Below are 18,955 nucleotides of genomic sequence, written 5' to 3' on the forward strand. Positions count from 1 at the left end.
GGTAGTGCAGGAAATTGGATAAAGGGTTTTGCTAGATACATTGGCTCGACAACAAGTATTATAGCAGAATTTTGGGCACTCAGGGATGGTTTAAAGTTAGCCATTCAGCTTGGTGTGCAAAATTTAGAAGTTGAACTTGATGTGAAAGTCATTGTGGACCTAATTAATTCCAGGAACTCCTCCAATGCAGCATACTCATCTTTATTGTTTGATTGCAGATTATTGCTGGACAGGATTCCTCATACCAACTTTTAATATAACAAAATATGTATAGTATAGTATTAGACAAAATATTGCATCTACAAATTAAAATTATTGCAATGGTAATTTCAAAGTTTTAAATTATTGTATCAACAATAATAAGTTGCAATAACTTACAATTTTCGGTTGCAATTGAAGTTTTAATATATTAGGAAAAATTGTTACAATAAATTAAAATGAAGAAATCGTTGCAATAAATTGATATCAATAATTTTGTAAATTTATTGTAACGAAAATTTTGAACTAATAGCTTATTGCAATGAAGTTATCATCGCAATAATTAGATATTAATTCTTTTACAATTTATTGTAATGACAAATATGAAACTGCAATGAATATGTCATTGTGATAACCTGATATCAATTATTTCAGTCGCAATGATAAAATGAAGTAATTATCTATTACAATGAAGATATCATTGTAATAATTATTTCCAGCTTATTTTGGTCATATAGGCATTTGTTAACTAATACCTTTAGAGCATTCGTTTGATAGGTAGATTAACTGATTTACATACCTTCTATTTTTTTTTTAATGGGGAATGGTAAAAAATGTCTTTGGAGATTTTAAGTGTAATTAACTTCTTCTTTTTTAATGTGTTACATGCTATTTTTTAAAATAATATGACTAATTATTTATATTTTATAATAAAGATTGTGTTTAATTTTAAATGCATCAATACGTTTGCATGGATTACATTACATGCTAGTTTGTATAAAAGTCTACAATATAAACTAATATTTTCCTTGAATAAATTTTAGAAAATCCAATCCAAGAGTTCATGCCAATGAAATTACAAAGGATTTTGGGCAATTATTGTTATTGCTTGTATTGGCACTTGATGTTATAACATGCAATGGACAATGTTATAAGTACACAATGAGATTGTGGAAGTAATAGTGTAATACTCCCTACGCATATATAAAGTAAGTTACAATAAAGCTTTCGTTACAAATGATGATTACATCAGTACATCTCCATCCTAAAACACCCTATATATATATGCTCAACTTAGAGAAATGAAGAGGGTAAGCATTTCTCAGAGTATCATGGCAAAAATCACTCTCTTCTACAGTAATGCTTCTTACTTTATTTATCACACGTAGCCTTCATCAAAATATGGCCAAACTAATATTCTACCACAGCTTATACTTTAAGCTCAAGCTCATTGCCTTCTTTGATTCCACTCTTTCCTTCAAACTTGATATACTTATACGACTTGGCACATGCAATGTAGACTATTAGATCCGCCAATGTCAAAGCTGCTAGGAGGAAGTAGAACCGGTCTAGATGACCTTTGTTAAGGTTACTAGGGATCCAACCAGCCATTTCACCTCTAGTAGAAATTCTCATCACAATTGTCACTAGCAAACTACTCACATAGTTTCCTAGTGACATTGATGTCGTGTAAAGTGCACTTCCGAAGCTCTTTAATCCATCAGGAGCTTGGTTATTGAAGAATTCTAGTTGACCAACATACATGAAAACCTCAGATGCTCCTATAAGTACATACTGTGGAATTTGCCAAAAGATGCTCAAGGAACTAGACCCTTCACATTGGGCACATTCTGTTGTTGCATATTTTAATCTGAAATACTCTACAACCCCAGCTGCCATCATTGCCAATATTGCTATAACAAGACCAATTCCCATTCTCTGAAGCTCTGTGAGTCCTTCAGCTTTTTTTGTGGTAATGACAAAAAGAGGGTCAAGAACCCGCCTGTAAATGAAAATGAAAGCCGCTACGCTGAGAATGTCGAAGCAAGTCATGCTTGCTGGAGGAATGTGGAAGGTTGAAATGGTGGTTTTCATGGCAGCACCTTGTTCCACAAAGAGAGATGCCATCTGAGTGAATACTACTGAATACATTATTGTACAAAGCCAAATTGGAAGAAGTCTTAAAATGCATTTCACTTCTTCAACTTGTGTCACTGTGCAAAGGTGCCATGGATCACGAGCATCCTTGTCAATCTGGTTGAATTCCTTTGAGTTGATAACGGCAGCTCTATCGAAGAATCTGATGAGGTGAATATGAAAACCATTTAGCATATTGCTATATTTCAAAATATTCAAGCCAAAGCCTAAAAATAGTAGAGGCTTAAGTTGTCAGTCAAAAATCTAGAATGAATGCAACTTCAACATCATATTTGGTCAAGACACTAGTGCTTATGATTATGTGCTTTGCCTAGCAGTGAGTTATAAAGAATAGCTTATTACGTACTGAGTACCAATTTTACCTAGAAAAATATGTGTATACAGCTGAAGACCATAAATTGTGAAACTGAATTTTTGTATCAATAGTGCTAACTCTCCCCTTAATTCATAACAATGTAACCTTCATTGATCTAACAACGACCAAGCCTTAACCCTAAAATTTTAAATTAAGTGATAAATTCTCAACAGAATAATCATAATTGACTACATGTTACATTTCCTTAATTACCTAAAGTATTCATAAGTAATTTAAAGGTAGAAGGATATGAACTTACTTGAATCCTTGAGTATGGATCATCTTTCTGTCCCCATTATTAGAAATTTCCTTTTCGTCTAACTCAAACAGATCTTCTCCACTTGGCATCATCTCAACTTTCCATTTTCTTGTTGCAGCCACCAACACTTGGCTAAACCGAGAGAGAGGGTTGCCTTTAGGTTCAAAATGCCTATACCTTGGGGTTCCACAAAGAAACAAGACCAATGCTAGAGCGGCAGAGCCAGCTGAAGCCCAAAATCCTATAGCCCACATACCTTCATTCTCAAAATAGCCCAAAATAGTGTTTGAAAAGAGAGACCCAAGGTTTAAAGCCAGATAAAAGTAGCTAAAGAAGGCTATTTTTGAGTGCCCCTCCTTAGGATCCTCTTCATCAAACTGGTCTGCCCCAAATGTAGCTATATTTGGTTGGTACCCTCCATTCCCTAGGGCAATCAGGTAAGTGGAAAAGTAGAACAGTGCTATCTCGAAGGATGAATGGGATCCACAATGAGATTGGTCACTACCACAGCCTTTAGGCTTGAGTAAGAATATGTATGATGATAGCGATAATGATATCAGGCCCTGTCATAAATACCACGAGATTCACATAAGCAAATGAACAGTAAGATTTACACTTTTGAGAAATAATTAATTGGACTCGTGGAAGACAAATGTTAAAAGTACCGCTAATAATGTTATTACAAATTTATATGATACTGAAAGTGGTTAGTAAACTTAATAAATAAGTGTTTGAATTAACTTTTATTGACAGGTGATAAATTAGTTTGTAATATCTATATAGTAAAAGCTATAGTATCTTTAAAGGAAAATGCTAGAGATACAAATTTTTTTATAAACTTTTTTACAAATTGCTAATGTGATAACTGATTATTGATAAGTAAAAAAGTGATATTATTGGTGGATCCAGATGAGAACCAGTAAAAAGCCACAATAACAATTTGTAAAAATGTTGTAAATAATTTATAACTGTAATATTACTCATCTTTAATAATATCTTTGGCCACTAAAGATCTGTTTGGATACCGCTTATTGCTGAAAACTGAAAACTGAAAATACTGTAACAAAATAATTTTTAAATATTTAAATAGTGCCGTTGGACCCAATTTTAAAATTAATTTTTTGAAAAAAGCAGTTTGCAGATCTCGTGTATAGTGCACAACATCTACTACAAAAAAAAAAACAAACCGGTAGGAAATGCAAAACGTGCTTCTCAAACGGAGACTAAGAAAAATATTTTAGTCATTGAGTGCTTATGGGTCCATGCATGCGTCAGTGGGAAAGAGAATATATCAAATGATGCCAACTTACAATGACAAAGATGGCTTGAAAGATGGCACAAGTCTTGTACCTCCCCCAGTAGGACTCACTAAGGAAGGCACCAAGTAGAGAGAAAAGGTAGACCGTTCCTGTCCATTTGCTAACATTGTTAGCTGCATCAGCATTGTCTTGACCCAACACTCTTGTCAAAAACAAAACCAAGTTCACTCCTACTCCGAAGAATGCCAATGTAGCCAGCCCTTGATTCACTGTGATAATTATTTTCCAACACAAACAAAAAACATAATGAGTTTTACTATCTTTAAATTATTGATTGTTTAGTTATACTAAGCAATAATTCAAAAAAAGGGTATCTTATTCGATCGCCAATAATATTTGTACTTTTTGTTTCCACATGAGGCATTGATATCTAGAAATAAAGAAATATAAAACATAATTAGTAGCACTTTTAGGAAAACTCTATGCAGCTTTGCTGTCTTTGCTGATTATTAGAACACAGCGGTGATTCAAGAAGAGGAATCTTATTTGCCAAAGAATTGCATAATGAGAATATATATATATATATATATATATATGTATATAATATGTACTTTAGGCTTTTCTTGGTAACTGAGAATATGTTGAAAACAAAAAAAAATAGGAGATGATTTTCATGTTTGCATCTTAAGATATTTTTAACAAAAAAAAAGGAGCATTAGTTTAAGAGAAATTTTTATAAACCTTTTATAAGAAAAATTAATAAATATCCTAAAAGTATTAATTTAAGAGCTATTTTTAGAAATTATTTATGAAAAGTAAAAAAGTAACTTAATTTTATTTTTTACATTTTTTACATATTTATAATGAAAATTGTATTAAAACTTTTTAAAAATAGTACATTAACAAATACTGTAAACGAAATATAACATAAAACACAAGCAATGTAAAAGGCCAGAATTACCTAGGATCAAAATTCCGGCAACCCAAGTTCCAGATCTCTCTCTAATTGCAGGGCGGCCATGCCAATCTACAGTTCCATCAAGTGTACAAGTCTCTTGCCCCTGTTTGATCTTCCCATCCACGGCACCCTGAAAGTTCACGTGGAAATAGATATGTCTCACTCATATTGATTCTCAACTAACAATCCAACCAAACAACTAAAAGAAGAACATATATATGATCTCAAACACTACTTTAAATCTCGATCAGAAGCTAGTGATAGAGCATTTAATGTCCTCGTACCAAAATGAAACAAGTAAATATTATGAAGTATCAATAATTAAGTTCTATGCTTGTGTGGTTTAATCCACGTGATATGTGCGTTGTCCTTCTCATAATATATAACTATCAGTTCTTTATGTATGGTCATATCAACCATGTATGGTCATATCAACCACACATATTGTGAGAGAGAAGATTTCGAGCTGTGTAAGCTTACGACTTTAATGCCACAAACACCAAGATGTTAGTATATTTTTCTAGAAGATTGTAGGACCAAAGTTGATTTAGAGATAAAATGTAGATGGCCATGAAGAGGGTGATGCAGATGGACGTGACAAGTTTGGCGTGCAAATACCACACCCACAAGTGTCACATTAAATGAACTGTAGAAAACCACTCCATGTCGAATATGATAGTCAGTGATAACAACCTGTGTGTTCTTTGATTGCTGTTTTTAACCATTAATTGGGCTTATATTTTGACTATTTGTATCTGTGATAAAGGGTATTTTGGAAATTGGAGACATGGATTTGGATTGACAGGTTTGCTGTGTGTAAGAAACGAGCCAAAATTGTTTCTGTTCTCTTTTATTTTTAGTGAAGTTGGAAAATATAATTACCAGAGAAAATATAAGCTAAACTGTTTTTTGATATTTGAACCTTTTCAATTCCTAGAGAAAAGAAAAGAGGTAGGGATATTCCACATAATAACCTTTGCTTTATGAGAAGCATGCTTGATGAATGGTTTGTAACTGATTCAGATACGTCGCTTAGGGTCAAGTACAAGCTTTTTAATTAGAAGAAATGAAAGCTTTGATATATAGAACGTACCATTAAACTACTACATCATTTTTAAAATCTGATTTATGGCTAACAGTTTTTCTTTTTCCTTTTTTTTTCTTTTCCTTAAACCATAAAAGAATCAGAACACACATAATCCATGATTTTTTTTTTTTTTTTGAATCATAATCCATTAACTTAATTAACGAGCCTACGCAGAGAATTGTAAGTAGTTAACAATACGAAGTTTCAAAAGTCAAAACCACCTAACACTTTTTTCCTAAGAGAATTAGATATAAGCTAAAACCACAACAACAACAAAAAATCCATTAAAGGAATAAAAAGACAGAAATAGTAATTAAGTATTTAACAATTTTATGTTGTTATAAGTATAGTTTCAAGAGAGACCAACAAATTCTCAAAGATCTTGTAACTTAGTGACATGGGCTGATTCTCCAAGTGAGGAGAATATTGATTCAAATCGCTTCTCTTACTTAAAATAAATAAATAAATAAAGACTTTAGATATGACCAAGCTTTTGGCTAAATTGATAGGTACCTCCAAACTCTTACATCTTGGAGCATGGGTTTGATCTCGATATGTGGTTGTTAAAATCCCATTTCAGATCAGTAGGATCTTAAAGTTTTAAGATTCTAGAATTGTTAAATGATATGAATCTCACTAAATTTTTTAATTAATTAATTAGTAGAATTAAGGTAGGATTTAGATCTAAATATAGGATTGATAGTATCATGATCCCAACCAAGCCTGGATTTTGATTTATTTATAACCAATTTTTTAGACATTTGAGCTCAATTTAAAATTATAAAAAAATAAAAACCTTTTGTTAGACCTTTTGTAACAAATCAATTATTTCTTCAATATATATCCCTAGTTTTAATTGACATCTTATATATTAAAAAAAAAATTGTTAACTCTAGTTGTCATAATATGTCAAATCAATTATGAGGAACTCTCTTCTCAATATCAAAAGTACAAAAATAAAGCCAATACAATTTAATAATCAATTAACTTCCATTTAATTGAATTCAAGCTTTCATAATTAAAACGCATGTCAATGCTATTCTTATAATGTCTTTTAGCTAAAACAAATTTATATTTTGAGAAAATTTTTTTTGCATAATAAAAGGTTATGTGGTAGCAAAAAGAAAATAACATTACTCTTAATTGGACATATGTTGCTTTCTTTTTGCTTCTACATAATTTTGTATGTAGCAAATATTTTATACTATTTACTTTTATAATTTTAAAATTTATTTGTTTTATGTAGATTATTGTTTTTATTTCTATAATAAATGATATTTTTTTATTTTTACAAAAAATTAAATTCTATAATTTTTTTTCCAATAAAAAAATAATCTTTCAATTAACTTAAGATGCGTTTAGATATCGCTTATTTTACCGAAAACAATAAAAAAAATATTTTTCAGTTACTATTCATTAATGAAATCATTGTGCATTTACCTATTTGTACTATTTATGTCTCATGAACAATGCAATAGGCACTGGTTAAAAAAAATAGAAACAAAAAAAAGGGATAAAAAACGCATTGGCCATGGACTCCAAATCCAAATGCTCACTTAATGTAAAAAAAAATATATATATATATATATATATATAAATATAATAATAATAAAAAATTACGTAGGACTTCAATTTGACATCAACACCATAGATATGGTATCTTTACTTTTTGGAAAAAATTAATAAGGATTTTGTGAGCATTTGAAAAAAAATTTCTCGAAAATTAAAAATATATTGATAATTTTTTCAATTCTCAAAAAAATATTTTTAAAAATAAATAATTTAATGTGTGCCCTATCGGACCCAATTAATAATAGTAAAAAACAAAAATAACAAATCAACTAAACGAAGAGACAGCTTGACTCACGTGAGATTCACACTTTACATGGAGACAGACAACCAGGATATCTCCACACGTCAGCTGGGCACCACGTGAAAGTTTGAGCTCATTACTTATTTAGACATGAAAGTTTGAGCTCTAAATCTTTTGAAGAATCATTTCAGAAAAAATAATAATCAAGATACGTGCTTTCTCTTATTGCTTGCCATGTGGGAGATCTTCAATAAGTTTCACTTAAAATATCAATTTATAATTATCATAATTATAATTTTATTCTTTAAGTATAATTATTTTTGTTCATAAAAAAAGTATAATTATTTTTTTGTACAAACTCAATTTTTTTACCCAACAAAATAAGAGAATATAAATAAATTCATTGGATATGGACCTAGGTTCCAATGATAAGAGCCAGAGTCAGAGCCACTTCATTTTGTTGGAATCAAGAATTACAAGGCCCAACCGGATTCAAAGTATGTTGGTGTTGGATCCATCAACCCACGTTGATAAAACATAATGTGGTTGTATAAAAAAAAAAAGATAAGATAAAACATAATGCGTGGCTAGTCATTTTTTAAAAGTTTTAACTCTTTCAAGAATTTTTTTTGTTTTTAAAATTATAAACAAGTTTAAGTATATTCCTTGTTTTTGGTCTATTAGGTTGTCCAAAACTATATGTAGCATCATATATTCTAGTTCTAGATAGAAGTAGTTCTTGTCTGTTTATCAAAAAGGAAAGAAAAAAAAAAGTAGTTCTTGCTTGTTTAACCATGAAAAAAAAAAGAAGGAAACAAAAAAGATAGAGAGGTTTCTGCAACATTTTAGGGGTACGTTACTATGTCCAGCGTCGTAATATACATGCCAATACTTTCCCAAAAGTGCAACTTGTTACATGAGGATCCCATGCATGGAGATCTTGAGCTTTGATGACAAAACTAAATACCAAAATGAACTAACAACACAAAATATTTGGATATGATATTGATTAGTAACAAATATGATGAAGAGCAGCTTGTAAATTAATCCAAAGAAATGTAGTAACAGAAAGTATGCATTTTTATCACACAGTTTCATGGAAATATAATGAAGTTTCACTAACCTTGTTGCTGCAGACATTTAAGCAAGCCATTGGTGCAGTACTCTCAGGCTCTCAGAACTAGACCTTTCGTCTATAAAATGAAAACCAAAAGAAAGAGCTATAGAGAGAGAGAGAGAGTTTAAGGAGAGGAAGATAAAAGAGCTTGAAAATATTAGAGTTATGGTGGGAGAGTGTGAGGGGGTATACGTATATATAGAGGGTAGATGGAGGGCTAGGATTTCATGTGAGAGAAAAGCCAGATTTGGAGGAGAAGAAGAGAAAAATGATGAGAAGGAAACGTGACGAGGTTGAATTACAATAATCATGAAGATATCATCATGATTCTGATTCTGACTAGGCTAGTTTTCTCTTTCACTAAACAATTAATAATAGTGAACGAAATTTAGCTGTCTTTGATATCGACATGTTCGAAACATGCTTTGCTTTCATGGGCTTCTCTTCTTTTTTTAATCAATCTTTTTTATAAACTTTTTGTGGGACTTTAATTTTTTTTAGTTTATCTTTTTAACTGTTATATCACTTTGATGGCCATGGCTATGTATATCACTGCAATAAAGGGTCCATTTAGTAAGAGATTTGTAGAAACATTGTTGTTGTTTTGTCGAATTATATGTGGATGAAAAAATGTGAATATAGTATACTGTTGTTTAAATAACAGTAACAAACACCCCAAAATTATCAAAGATACATGCTAAAGGTTCTTTATTTTGTTTTCATTGAATTCTTTTTGGATTTATTTGGGGGAGTTTCAACTGAATGTGGGAAGCAGACTTTTGTGGCCTAATTAAAAGGGAATGAAAGATTATTATTATATTAATAGTAATAATATTATTATTCACTCATGGTTACTATCAATGGGAATGGACTAGACTAATAAAGACAAAGGAGGTCATTGTTAATTACCAGCTATTGTAGGTGCACAAATAATAAGTGATTTTGTTGATAAAATGGTGTTTTTGGTTATACCTAATAAATTGGCCGGTTGCTGAAATACACGTGGTGTGAGGAGAGGGTGACACACATTGATTGAGTACACTAAGACACCATACAAAAAATTTCAACCGATGTGACAAGTTGTTATTAGTAAATTAAGAAATAATGTCACTAATAGGTTCAAGTGAAAATTAATTAAAACTTATTTACTCAACTATTGTGAAAGTTGTCGTAGAATTCGCTTTTGAACTAGGCGTGGTCAGTACAATTCTAGAAGGTAATTCTCAGGTTCTCACGAGTGCTTTAGTGGAGGAGGGTGTTCCTTTGTCATCTTGTGGCCTCCTCTTTGCTGATATAAAAACTCGTTTCTGTAGTTTTCTTCAGTTATATTTCTCTCATGTTAAAAAAGAAGGCAATAAAGTTGCTAATGGCTTATCTAAACATGCTTTACATTTTTCGAATCTTAATGTGTGGATGAAGGATGTTTCACCACAATTTGTTTATGTACTCAAACTGATTTAACTAATCTTCCTTAATAATATTTCATAGTGTTTTTCCAAATATGTAGTGAAAATTGTTTTGTTTATAACATCACTTAATTGAAATATTAGTCATATGTTTGCTAATTACATGGCAACTATTCATTGACTAGTCAAGCAATTACAAGGAACTATAAATTTAAAGGAAGAGAGTTAGAACCCAATTGAATAACTATCTCAAAAATCAAGGAATGGATGAACAACAAATCAAGATAGGTGTCCCATAAGATCGGGGCAAATGTAACATTTATGACTTACAATAACCGCTAATAACCTTCAAACCTCAAATACAAATAAGGTTTGACATTTAAAAAAAAGACACATCTAACAAGTAACATCCATATATATATTTTGCTTATTTTCTCTTATAGTTTCCCTTTTAAATCAAACTAAGCCCCTTTTTTTTAAGAAATGCACGCACACAAGAAGAGGGAAAAGGGTTTTAACACAAAAACACACCACAACTAATAAAACTTAGCCTTGATTGTAGGTATCTAGTTACATTAATGTTAGTAAGTGAATGTTTATGGTTTACCTAAAGGTAACGTAGTTGGAATAATTTAGCTTTGAGTATTCATATTTTACATTAATTATATATGTGCATGTAGTTGTAGTCAATTCTAATATAACTTTTCTTATTTATTTTTTGACAAATGAGAGTGCTTAGACACCTTCGAATATCTGACTATTTCTTCAGATGTATTCAGTCCCGTTGTTCCACACACACCAGATTATGACAAAGAACCCAAAATCATGGATATCATAAGACCTTCGAAACTATTTAGTTAACCTCTTAGAATATCTTTCAGTATTCATATCATGATCCTCGAACCTACACTACATTCCTATGCCAATATGACATAGCCTGTCTCCTCTTCTTTGTGACATTATCACATTAAACACGAAATCCAATAACGTCCTATTTAAAAGTCGTCTCAAGGCAAGAGAGAGACGTTGCCTCAAAGCAACCTCGGAGCAACAATTTCACAGTGAACAAATTAACAATGATTGCAAAAGGCAGGCATGCATGGTTGAAATTAACAAAAATGAGAAGTTTGTTTGGTTGAGAAATATATAAAAGTGATTTGAGGACTTTGGTTGCATAGCATGTGAATCGAGGAGGAGGAGAGAAGTGAGGATCTACCAAGCACTAGCAGAGGACAAGTTGGTATATAGCATATATACAATCTTCCTTTTCATTTTTACATTTCAGTTGCTCCTGTGTATGGATTGGCCAGGACTCAATCCTCTGTCTTTATAGGAGAATAATTGGTGGATAGCTAGCCTATAATAATATGGACTCATACACCTAGACCATATATTTTGTTTATTCCTTAACAACCGCAATACTTGTATATACAGCTTCTAAACTAATTGGGCTAGTTTCATGTAAACATCAATGATTTTCAATCTCATATTATGTTTTTTACATGCTAGGTACGTACCTAGGAACTCCACTATCTGGACCAAAAGATAAATAACAAATAAAGATCCACTCTAGCTCCCCTCAGATTTGACTTTTCTACATGGTATCTAGAAGATCCAAATACCCTTTGCACGGTCTTCTCTTTTCTTGTTCCTCCACAGTAACTGTGTCAGGATTTAATTTTAGGGGACAAAATTTATAGCTAACGTGTGTTGTCTCTATATACCGACGGATATATATTGATTTGTAAACATTAATTGTGCATGAACACAATCTACATGGTATTTGAAAGATCCAAATTCCCTTTGTACGATCTTCTCTTTTCTTGTTCACTTCTTCACAGTGACAGAGTCAAAATTTAACTTTAAAGGACAAAAGTGATAGCTAACGTGCATTGTCTCTATATACCGACGGATATACATAAATTTGTAAACATCGTGCATGAACATAATGTGCACACGTCATATTTAAAATACTTGAGACCAATTTGGACAATAAAATGTCACTCGGGAACATATTAAGAGGTATTTTAATTTTAGAAACCCATAAAAAGATAATATATCCATTATATTGTGTTTATTTGCTAGTTATATATATAACCCATGTTATAATTTTTTATAGTCAAAATTTCACTTATAATTCTTATTTAATCATTTTTAGTAACTAAGTAAATCTCATGTACAAATTATATCAGGTTTTTTTTCTAACTCATTAAAATTATTATAAGATTTTTTTTTTTAATGAAGCTTGATATATGAAATAAACATATCAATATAATCAAACGAAAAAAAAAGAAGAATATATGTTTTCCATAAAAAGATAGTATATTCATTGTTTCTAGGCTTTCCATATATGAATAATCAGTGTAATTTTTACTTATGATTCTCATGTAATAATTTATAGTAATTAGATAAGTCTCAAGTTTATAACTTACATCTATTTTACTAAACTCATAAAATGATTAGGACAATTTTTTTACTACATGACAATTTATAAAACTATCTATATATATTATTTCAATAAGCCACATGACTCATTTTAAAGTTATGTGACTAAAAGTATACATAAATGATTTTTTTAATTGCCACATAATGAGTTGGAGGAAGTTTCCTTCAAATTAGTTTGGAGGTAAACTTTATCCTTATAATAAAAAGATTTTTAAAAATAAAAATAACAAATAACATATATATATATATATATATATTACATTTTAAGTTTCTTTATTATGGCATCTTGTAATTCTTAATTAATATTTCTTTTCTACTTCTATATAAACACAAATATATACTAATCCCTTCAGTTTCCAACCTTCCCATATCCATCTTTCTCTCTCACTCTTTTTTTTTTTAAAAGGAAATATATATATTTTATATATAATTTCTTTTTCATCCTAATTGAAATATATAGGCTAAGAAATGAATAGAGGAAGACTTTCTATTATAGGTTAATTTACAGTATAACAAAAACCTCTTTTCTATATAATACTGTATCACCCACTTTAATTATGTGAAGCCCTACGTGTATCCAATAAACTTATCTTACTGAGATACATTACAGATTTCATGAAATTATTAACTAATCTGATCAGTATCTGACCTAATCTAATCTCTTGACTTATGCCAACGGAATCAACTTCTTTGCATATTTACGTGTGAAATGCACTTACAAATCACGCTTAACTATTCAAATAGGAAACAATTAGTTTACCTTATCGCTTCTAATTAAAAAAATTAATAACCATCTACATCTCTCTCCACGAACATCACAACACAAACAGTGTGTATAATTTTGTGTTTTAAATGCTACAAATTGTGATAACTTTTCGCCACTTATTAAGGAAGGCAAACACGGAAGCAAGGGCTCGTGTATTTATTGCTTTGTCATTTGAGTATATAAGTTTATGCCCAAGATAAAGACTAAGAGAAAAGACTTCTCAAAGGACTAACACAATATTAGAGTCAAATAAGTTGAGTCTTGTGACTGCATGGAGATATGCTTGTTCTTCTTCTTACTAATTAAAAGACCGAAAAAAAAAAAAAAAAAGCTTTATCTTGGTCTTTTAAATTGTAAATAGAGTTTTCATATTGGTATTTGGTATGACCAATGCAAGTAGAACAAGGATACACAGTCGTAATGCCCTTTGGGAGCGTAGTGCATTGGTAGGAGTCCCAGACTGGCATCACGTGATGCTTACAGGGGGTGCTAGTTTAAGTCATACGCTTCAGTGAAAAAATATTGTGTTGTGACGTGAATAATCCTAACGTACCCAGGGGTGCCCCATGCCACGTTGAATTCGGGTTTAAGTGAGTAGGGTCAGTGACCACACACACAATACCCTTTTTTTTATTTAAAAAAAAAGGATACATAGTCATAATAAATGACTTTTTTGTACAAAATTATCATTCTCAAAATTGAAATGACATACTTGTACTAAAAATATATCTCGAATTGCCAAGAGTTTTGTAGTTCAATTAGTTGACACATTTTTATATTTTCAACAGAGACTTTCAGAATTTAAATCCTCTCATCCCATCTATTAAAGTATTTGCAATAATACCGAAAAGAAATGTTATTTTGTATTTGAATAAAGAATGGTATTACATAGTAAGGGGAGAAAACAATCACTGACAAATTTATCAAAATTTATTCAAAGCCTAGTATATTTGAGGGATATGCAAGAAGAGTTCATAATGGAGCATTGTGCCAACTTTCTCCTTGTTTCGAATATAAAAACTGGGGTTCAATCTATAATGGGAATTGTGGGATTAGGTACTATTCATTAAGTATGATGAAAAAATAATTAACAAACGGTTTATATTTTTTAATAATATTAAGAAGTAAACTTTAAATCTTTAATATGATCTAGATCTAGTACAATATTATTCGTGTCAAGTGGGCAAAAAGGCTAACAAAACATAATTATATGATTTACAAATCATATTATGCATATATGCACCCACTAATGTGGTTCTTTTGAGCTGTTTTCAATAGTTTAACCTTTAAAATTTTTGAGGAGGACAGAAGGATCCTGTTAGGTTCTGTTCACATCACACATCAATACCATTAATTTGTACCTTGGACCCTACATTCATCCAAACCCAAGTGTTGAATTAATCATTTCCCCAAAAGATCGGAAGACCTTAATATGGTATTGATTAGAGGTTAACAGCGTGCACTCCTCTAATTAATGCCTTGTAAGTCGTTATTAAATATGTTGTTTTGCTAAGTACTCATTTTAATCAAATACAAAATGAGAAGAATTAAGAGATGCCCTAAGGACATTGGTTTCAAAAATATTTTAAAAACATTTTATGAGAAAAAATAATAATTTTTTTGACAAATTTTTATATCTCTCATTAAAATTGTATAAAAATATTTTTAAAATAATCTATTAATAAATGTCCTAAAAGCATCTGTAGTTCGAAAATGTTCAAATAATAATAGCAATATTTGCAGCGTTTTATATATGTAGCTCAAACCCTACATATACCTCTTATTCTCTCACTATTTCCGTGTCTCAAAAATTAAATAAAAAATCATATTCAAATGGTCAAATGCATATGCTATATTACAATATTTTTCCATGCCCATTTCAGATGATTGAGACTCAATGACTCATGCAAGCAAATTCGGGAAAATTCCTCCTTGTTGACAAGTTTTGAAATGGTCGTATATATCCCCAAAACATGAACCACAAAATCATGCAACGTCAAACACAAACAAGACTTCCAAGTTCCAACGCATTACGTACAACTTACACGTCAAGCAAAATAATAACTGCGGAGTTTTTCTGCAACACGAAGCAACACATACCCATTTTGTGGACGAAGGCAGAAGCCACCATATACGCTATTCTAAAACCAGCAATATTAATGTTCTTGCAAACGCCACCGCCACGCATTGTTGACAAGACTTTGAGTCAGAAATGCAGAACTAGTTGAGAAGTGGAAAAAAATTGTATTACATAAAAGAATATAGAAAACTTGGCTTTCTATATATGTTGTCTTATGCAACTTAGAAAATTAAAAATGTGCATAATGTGTTACAAGACCTCCTGCACATTTATGTTCTGTTGTATAGTACTAAAGTTTCTGTACTAAATTAAGAAAATAAAAAAGTTAAGGGGAGGTTGTTATAACATTATAAAAATTCAAGGAATCTTAGTGTATTTTATTCCTAAAAAAATTATAAAAACTAAAATATAAAGATATATATAATGCTTTACGGATAAGAATCTAATACTATATATATATATATATATATTTCTATAATACTAGAGTTTATGTATTAAATTGACCAAAAAAAAAAAAAAATTTAAAGGATGTTACTACATATAAGCCTATAACAACAAAAAAATTCAAAGAATCTTAGTACATTTTACTCTTAAAAAATTATAAAAACTAAATTATAAAGATACAAATAATGCTATATGGATTAGAATCTTTTAATACTATCAAGATTAATGATAAAGAATACAATATTAGGAACTATACAATAGAGTTAACCTAATAACTAAATCTAAATGATCCTAATCCTACTTAACAAAGATATCACATGATCAATTAACAAGATGCTGAATCATTATCAATACAATATGACAAAAAAGTTAGGAATTAATTTTAAGTAATAAAGATATTATTAATGGGTCCAATTAATTGGTGCTTCTAAGGCATTTGTTTTATTCTATATGGATTGATGTGAATGCTCGAACACCCCTGACAATATTTTCCTATTATTATTCAACAAAACTACGATAAAACCCACTAATAGATAAAGGTGTATTGACAAATTTGATATCCATTATCACCTCTCCTTTTCTTCTTTGAATAAAGTGGTGATGGAAAAGTCATATTGGTTAGAGAAATCCACAACAAAGAAGAAAGCACACGATTGAATGCAATTCCTTTCAAAATTTTCAATCTATAGGAGACAATATAGGGATAGAGTCAATGTCATTATTAAAGTAAAAAACTTTGGTGGGAGTAATTTATTTTGTCATTTTTTTTAGTTTTACTAACTTCCAAGTTGGTGGGTTGAGCTGGTTGGACTTTTGGGTCCTAACATATTAACGTCCCTTTCAAAAAAGACGTGAAAATGAAGAAATTATACAGTCATTTGGTAGGTTATATTATTTGTCTATTATTTTACTAAAAAAATTTTATTTGTTTAAAATTATTGAGTTAGTAATCAATTTCTGTTAAAAAAAATTTTTTTAATTCAAAAATTTTAAACAAATAAGAGTCTTTTAATGAAATGATAGACTAAATTGCTTAGAACTTATAATTTCTCGTGAAAAGGGCCAGCTCGTATTCAATTTACGCACGGCTGATAATGATATCCAATCAATTGCTTATTACTTTAACAACTACTACTCTCTTCGTGATACGGAAACCAATAAGCAGAACCAAATATCTTATTTTTTGGGAAAAACGTGCTTATCAGACTGTGCTTGCTGTCTCAGCATGTTGCAGAATTTTCAAAGATTTTTTATGTTTCAGACATGTCACATTTCATGTGATTCATATACAAAGTCTCAAAGATAAGCAACCCATGACTTTGGCCTGGACCGACTAGCTATGAGTCATTACTATTGAGTGATGATCTGACAGATTTAATTTAATTAATTAAAGAAGAGACTTTAGATTTTTCAACAAAAATATCTAGAACAGCCATTATTGACCATTTGAACTTAGAATGTCTGCAATTTTTGGGTATATAATGCTCACAAATTTTGCATCCATACTAATTGAATCTTTTTTAAAAAAAAAACATTTATGGGAAGGGAGTAATTATTAAAAATAAAAATTAAAAAAAAAAAAGCTACAAAGAAGCAGGACAGTTTATCTCAACTCTGATAATAAATTCTAAGCAAGAAAGGCAGCAACCTATATCAAAAGAATGAAACATATTATGATTGAGAGACCATTTGACCAAGATATGGATAACATTATTTAAAATTCTAGGAACTCAGTTTACATGAATGTTTGGGGATTGGGAGAGCAAATAAGACATACTTAAGCAGGTGCTGGGAATTTTCCATGGAATTCAGAGCTCTAGCTTAGATTTTTTTTTTTTTTTTTTTTTTTAAATGAACGAAAGGGGGGCGGGGGCGACCATATGCGACTTACCCCCCAAGGTGTGACCTAATAGGAGTACCCCTCGCTAGAGAATATTAAATTGAGCCATAACTACTGTGATCGAGGCGCCACAGACCTCAGCCTAGCACCTTAAGAGAGCCAGAGTGTAGGGCACAATGCATGCCATGAAAATCCCCCACCGACATGGTACCCATCACGACTCGAACATGGGACCATGAGCATGCACGCGGGATCCCACACCACTGAGCTACCCCTCTTGGGGCTGGCTCTAGCTTAGATAGGGCCTCAACTACAATTTTGGAATCGCTATCAATGGAAATGGATACAAAGTCCAAGTTGGCAGAGCTTTATGACCTAATTTACAACTTTAGCTTCCGATGTTTCTCAATCAAAATAATTGAACTAATTGTTGACGGGGCTTTGTCACTTTTGTGGCCTAAAATGAATGTGTATTTTAGATTTTAGTCTAATGGTCCATCCTCCATTTTCATGAGCTGATTAAATTTAATTTTGACCTTGTTCTTAAAGTAAAAGATTATTAAGCAAAACATAATAAATATGATGATAATGATTTTGTGGCCTAAGGAGTGTAATTTGAAAGTTGGTATGGTGGTCCATCGCCAATTATCTTAGGCTTATCAAGTTTGAAGAAAAAATTCAAGTTTGATTTGTCATAGTTTTTGGACTGAAAAGTGAAGAATGTGAAAAAAAGCGATACCATTTTTCATGAGGACTACCTAATACCTTCACTCGCTTTGAAATCTGTATTTGGTCACTTAAGTTTCATGAATCTCCTTTTTTGTGGGATTTGGGGTATTTTACATGAGAATCAGGACCCCAACTTGTTAAATTAATTAAATATATGTGTGACATTTTTGTCTCTTTCTGTTTATTTCTTAAGTGTTCTTCTTTTTCTTTTTCTTTCTGGTATATAGTCACCATCCCACATGGGCCAATCTACGATGGGTC

The 18,955-nt window shown here is 30.9% G+C and overlaps 1 protein-coding gene across 1 annotated transcript; it reads right to left on the reverse strand.

Moving 5' to 3' along the window:
- Positions 1–1,155: 1,155 nt before the first annotated feature.
- LOC115988179 (protein NRT1/ PTR FAMILY 7.3-like) lies at positions 1,156–9,156 on the reverse strand. The gene is made up of 5 exons (XM_031111824.1): positions 8,991–9,156; positions 4,971–5,097; positions 4,061–4,278; positions 2,751–3,313; positions 1,156–2,278 (listed from the first exon to the last, which is right to left on the reverse strand). Exons 1-5 carry the CDS (start codon positions 9,018–9,020, stop codon positions 1,408–1,410), a joined length of 1,809 nt encoding a protein of 602 aa, XP_030967684.1. The 5' UTR covers positions 9,021–9,156; the 3' UTR covers positions 1,156–1,407.
- Between the last annotated feature and the right edge of the window lie 9,799 nt (positions 9,157–18,955).

This window comes from Quercus lobata, chromosome 4 (genome assembly GCF_001633185.2).
Source record: "Quercus lobata isolate SW786 chromosome 4, ValleyOak3.0 Primary Assembly, whole genome shotgun sequence".
Taxonomy (NCBI): domain Eukaryota; kingdom Viridiplantae; phylum Streptophyta; class Magnoliopsida; order Fagales; family Fagaceae; genus Quercus; species Quercus lobata.

Coding starts and splice junctions, on each gene's coding strand:
- LOC115988179 (XM_031111824.1), bottom strand. CDS start 9,020: ATGGCTTGCTTAAATGTCTGCAGCAACAAG. Junction 5,098..8,990: donor TAAATGTCTGCAGCAACAAG/GTTAGTGAAACT, acceptor GTGAACTTTCAG/GGTGCCGTGGATGGGAAGAT. Junction 3,314..4,060: donor TTCAAGCCATCTTTGTCATT/GTAAGTTGGCAT, acceptor TATTTATGACAG/GGCCTGATATCATTATCGCT.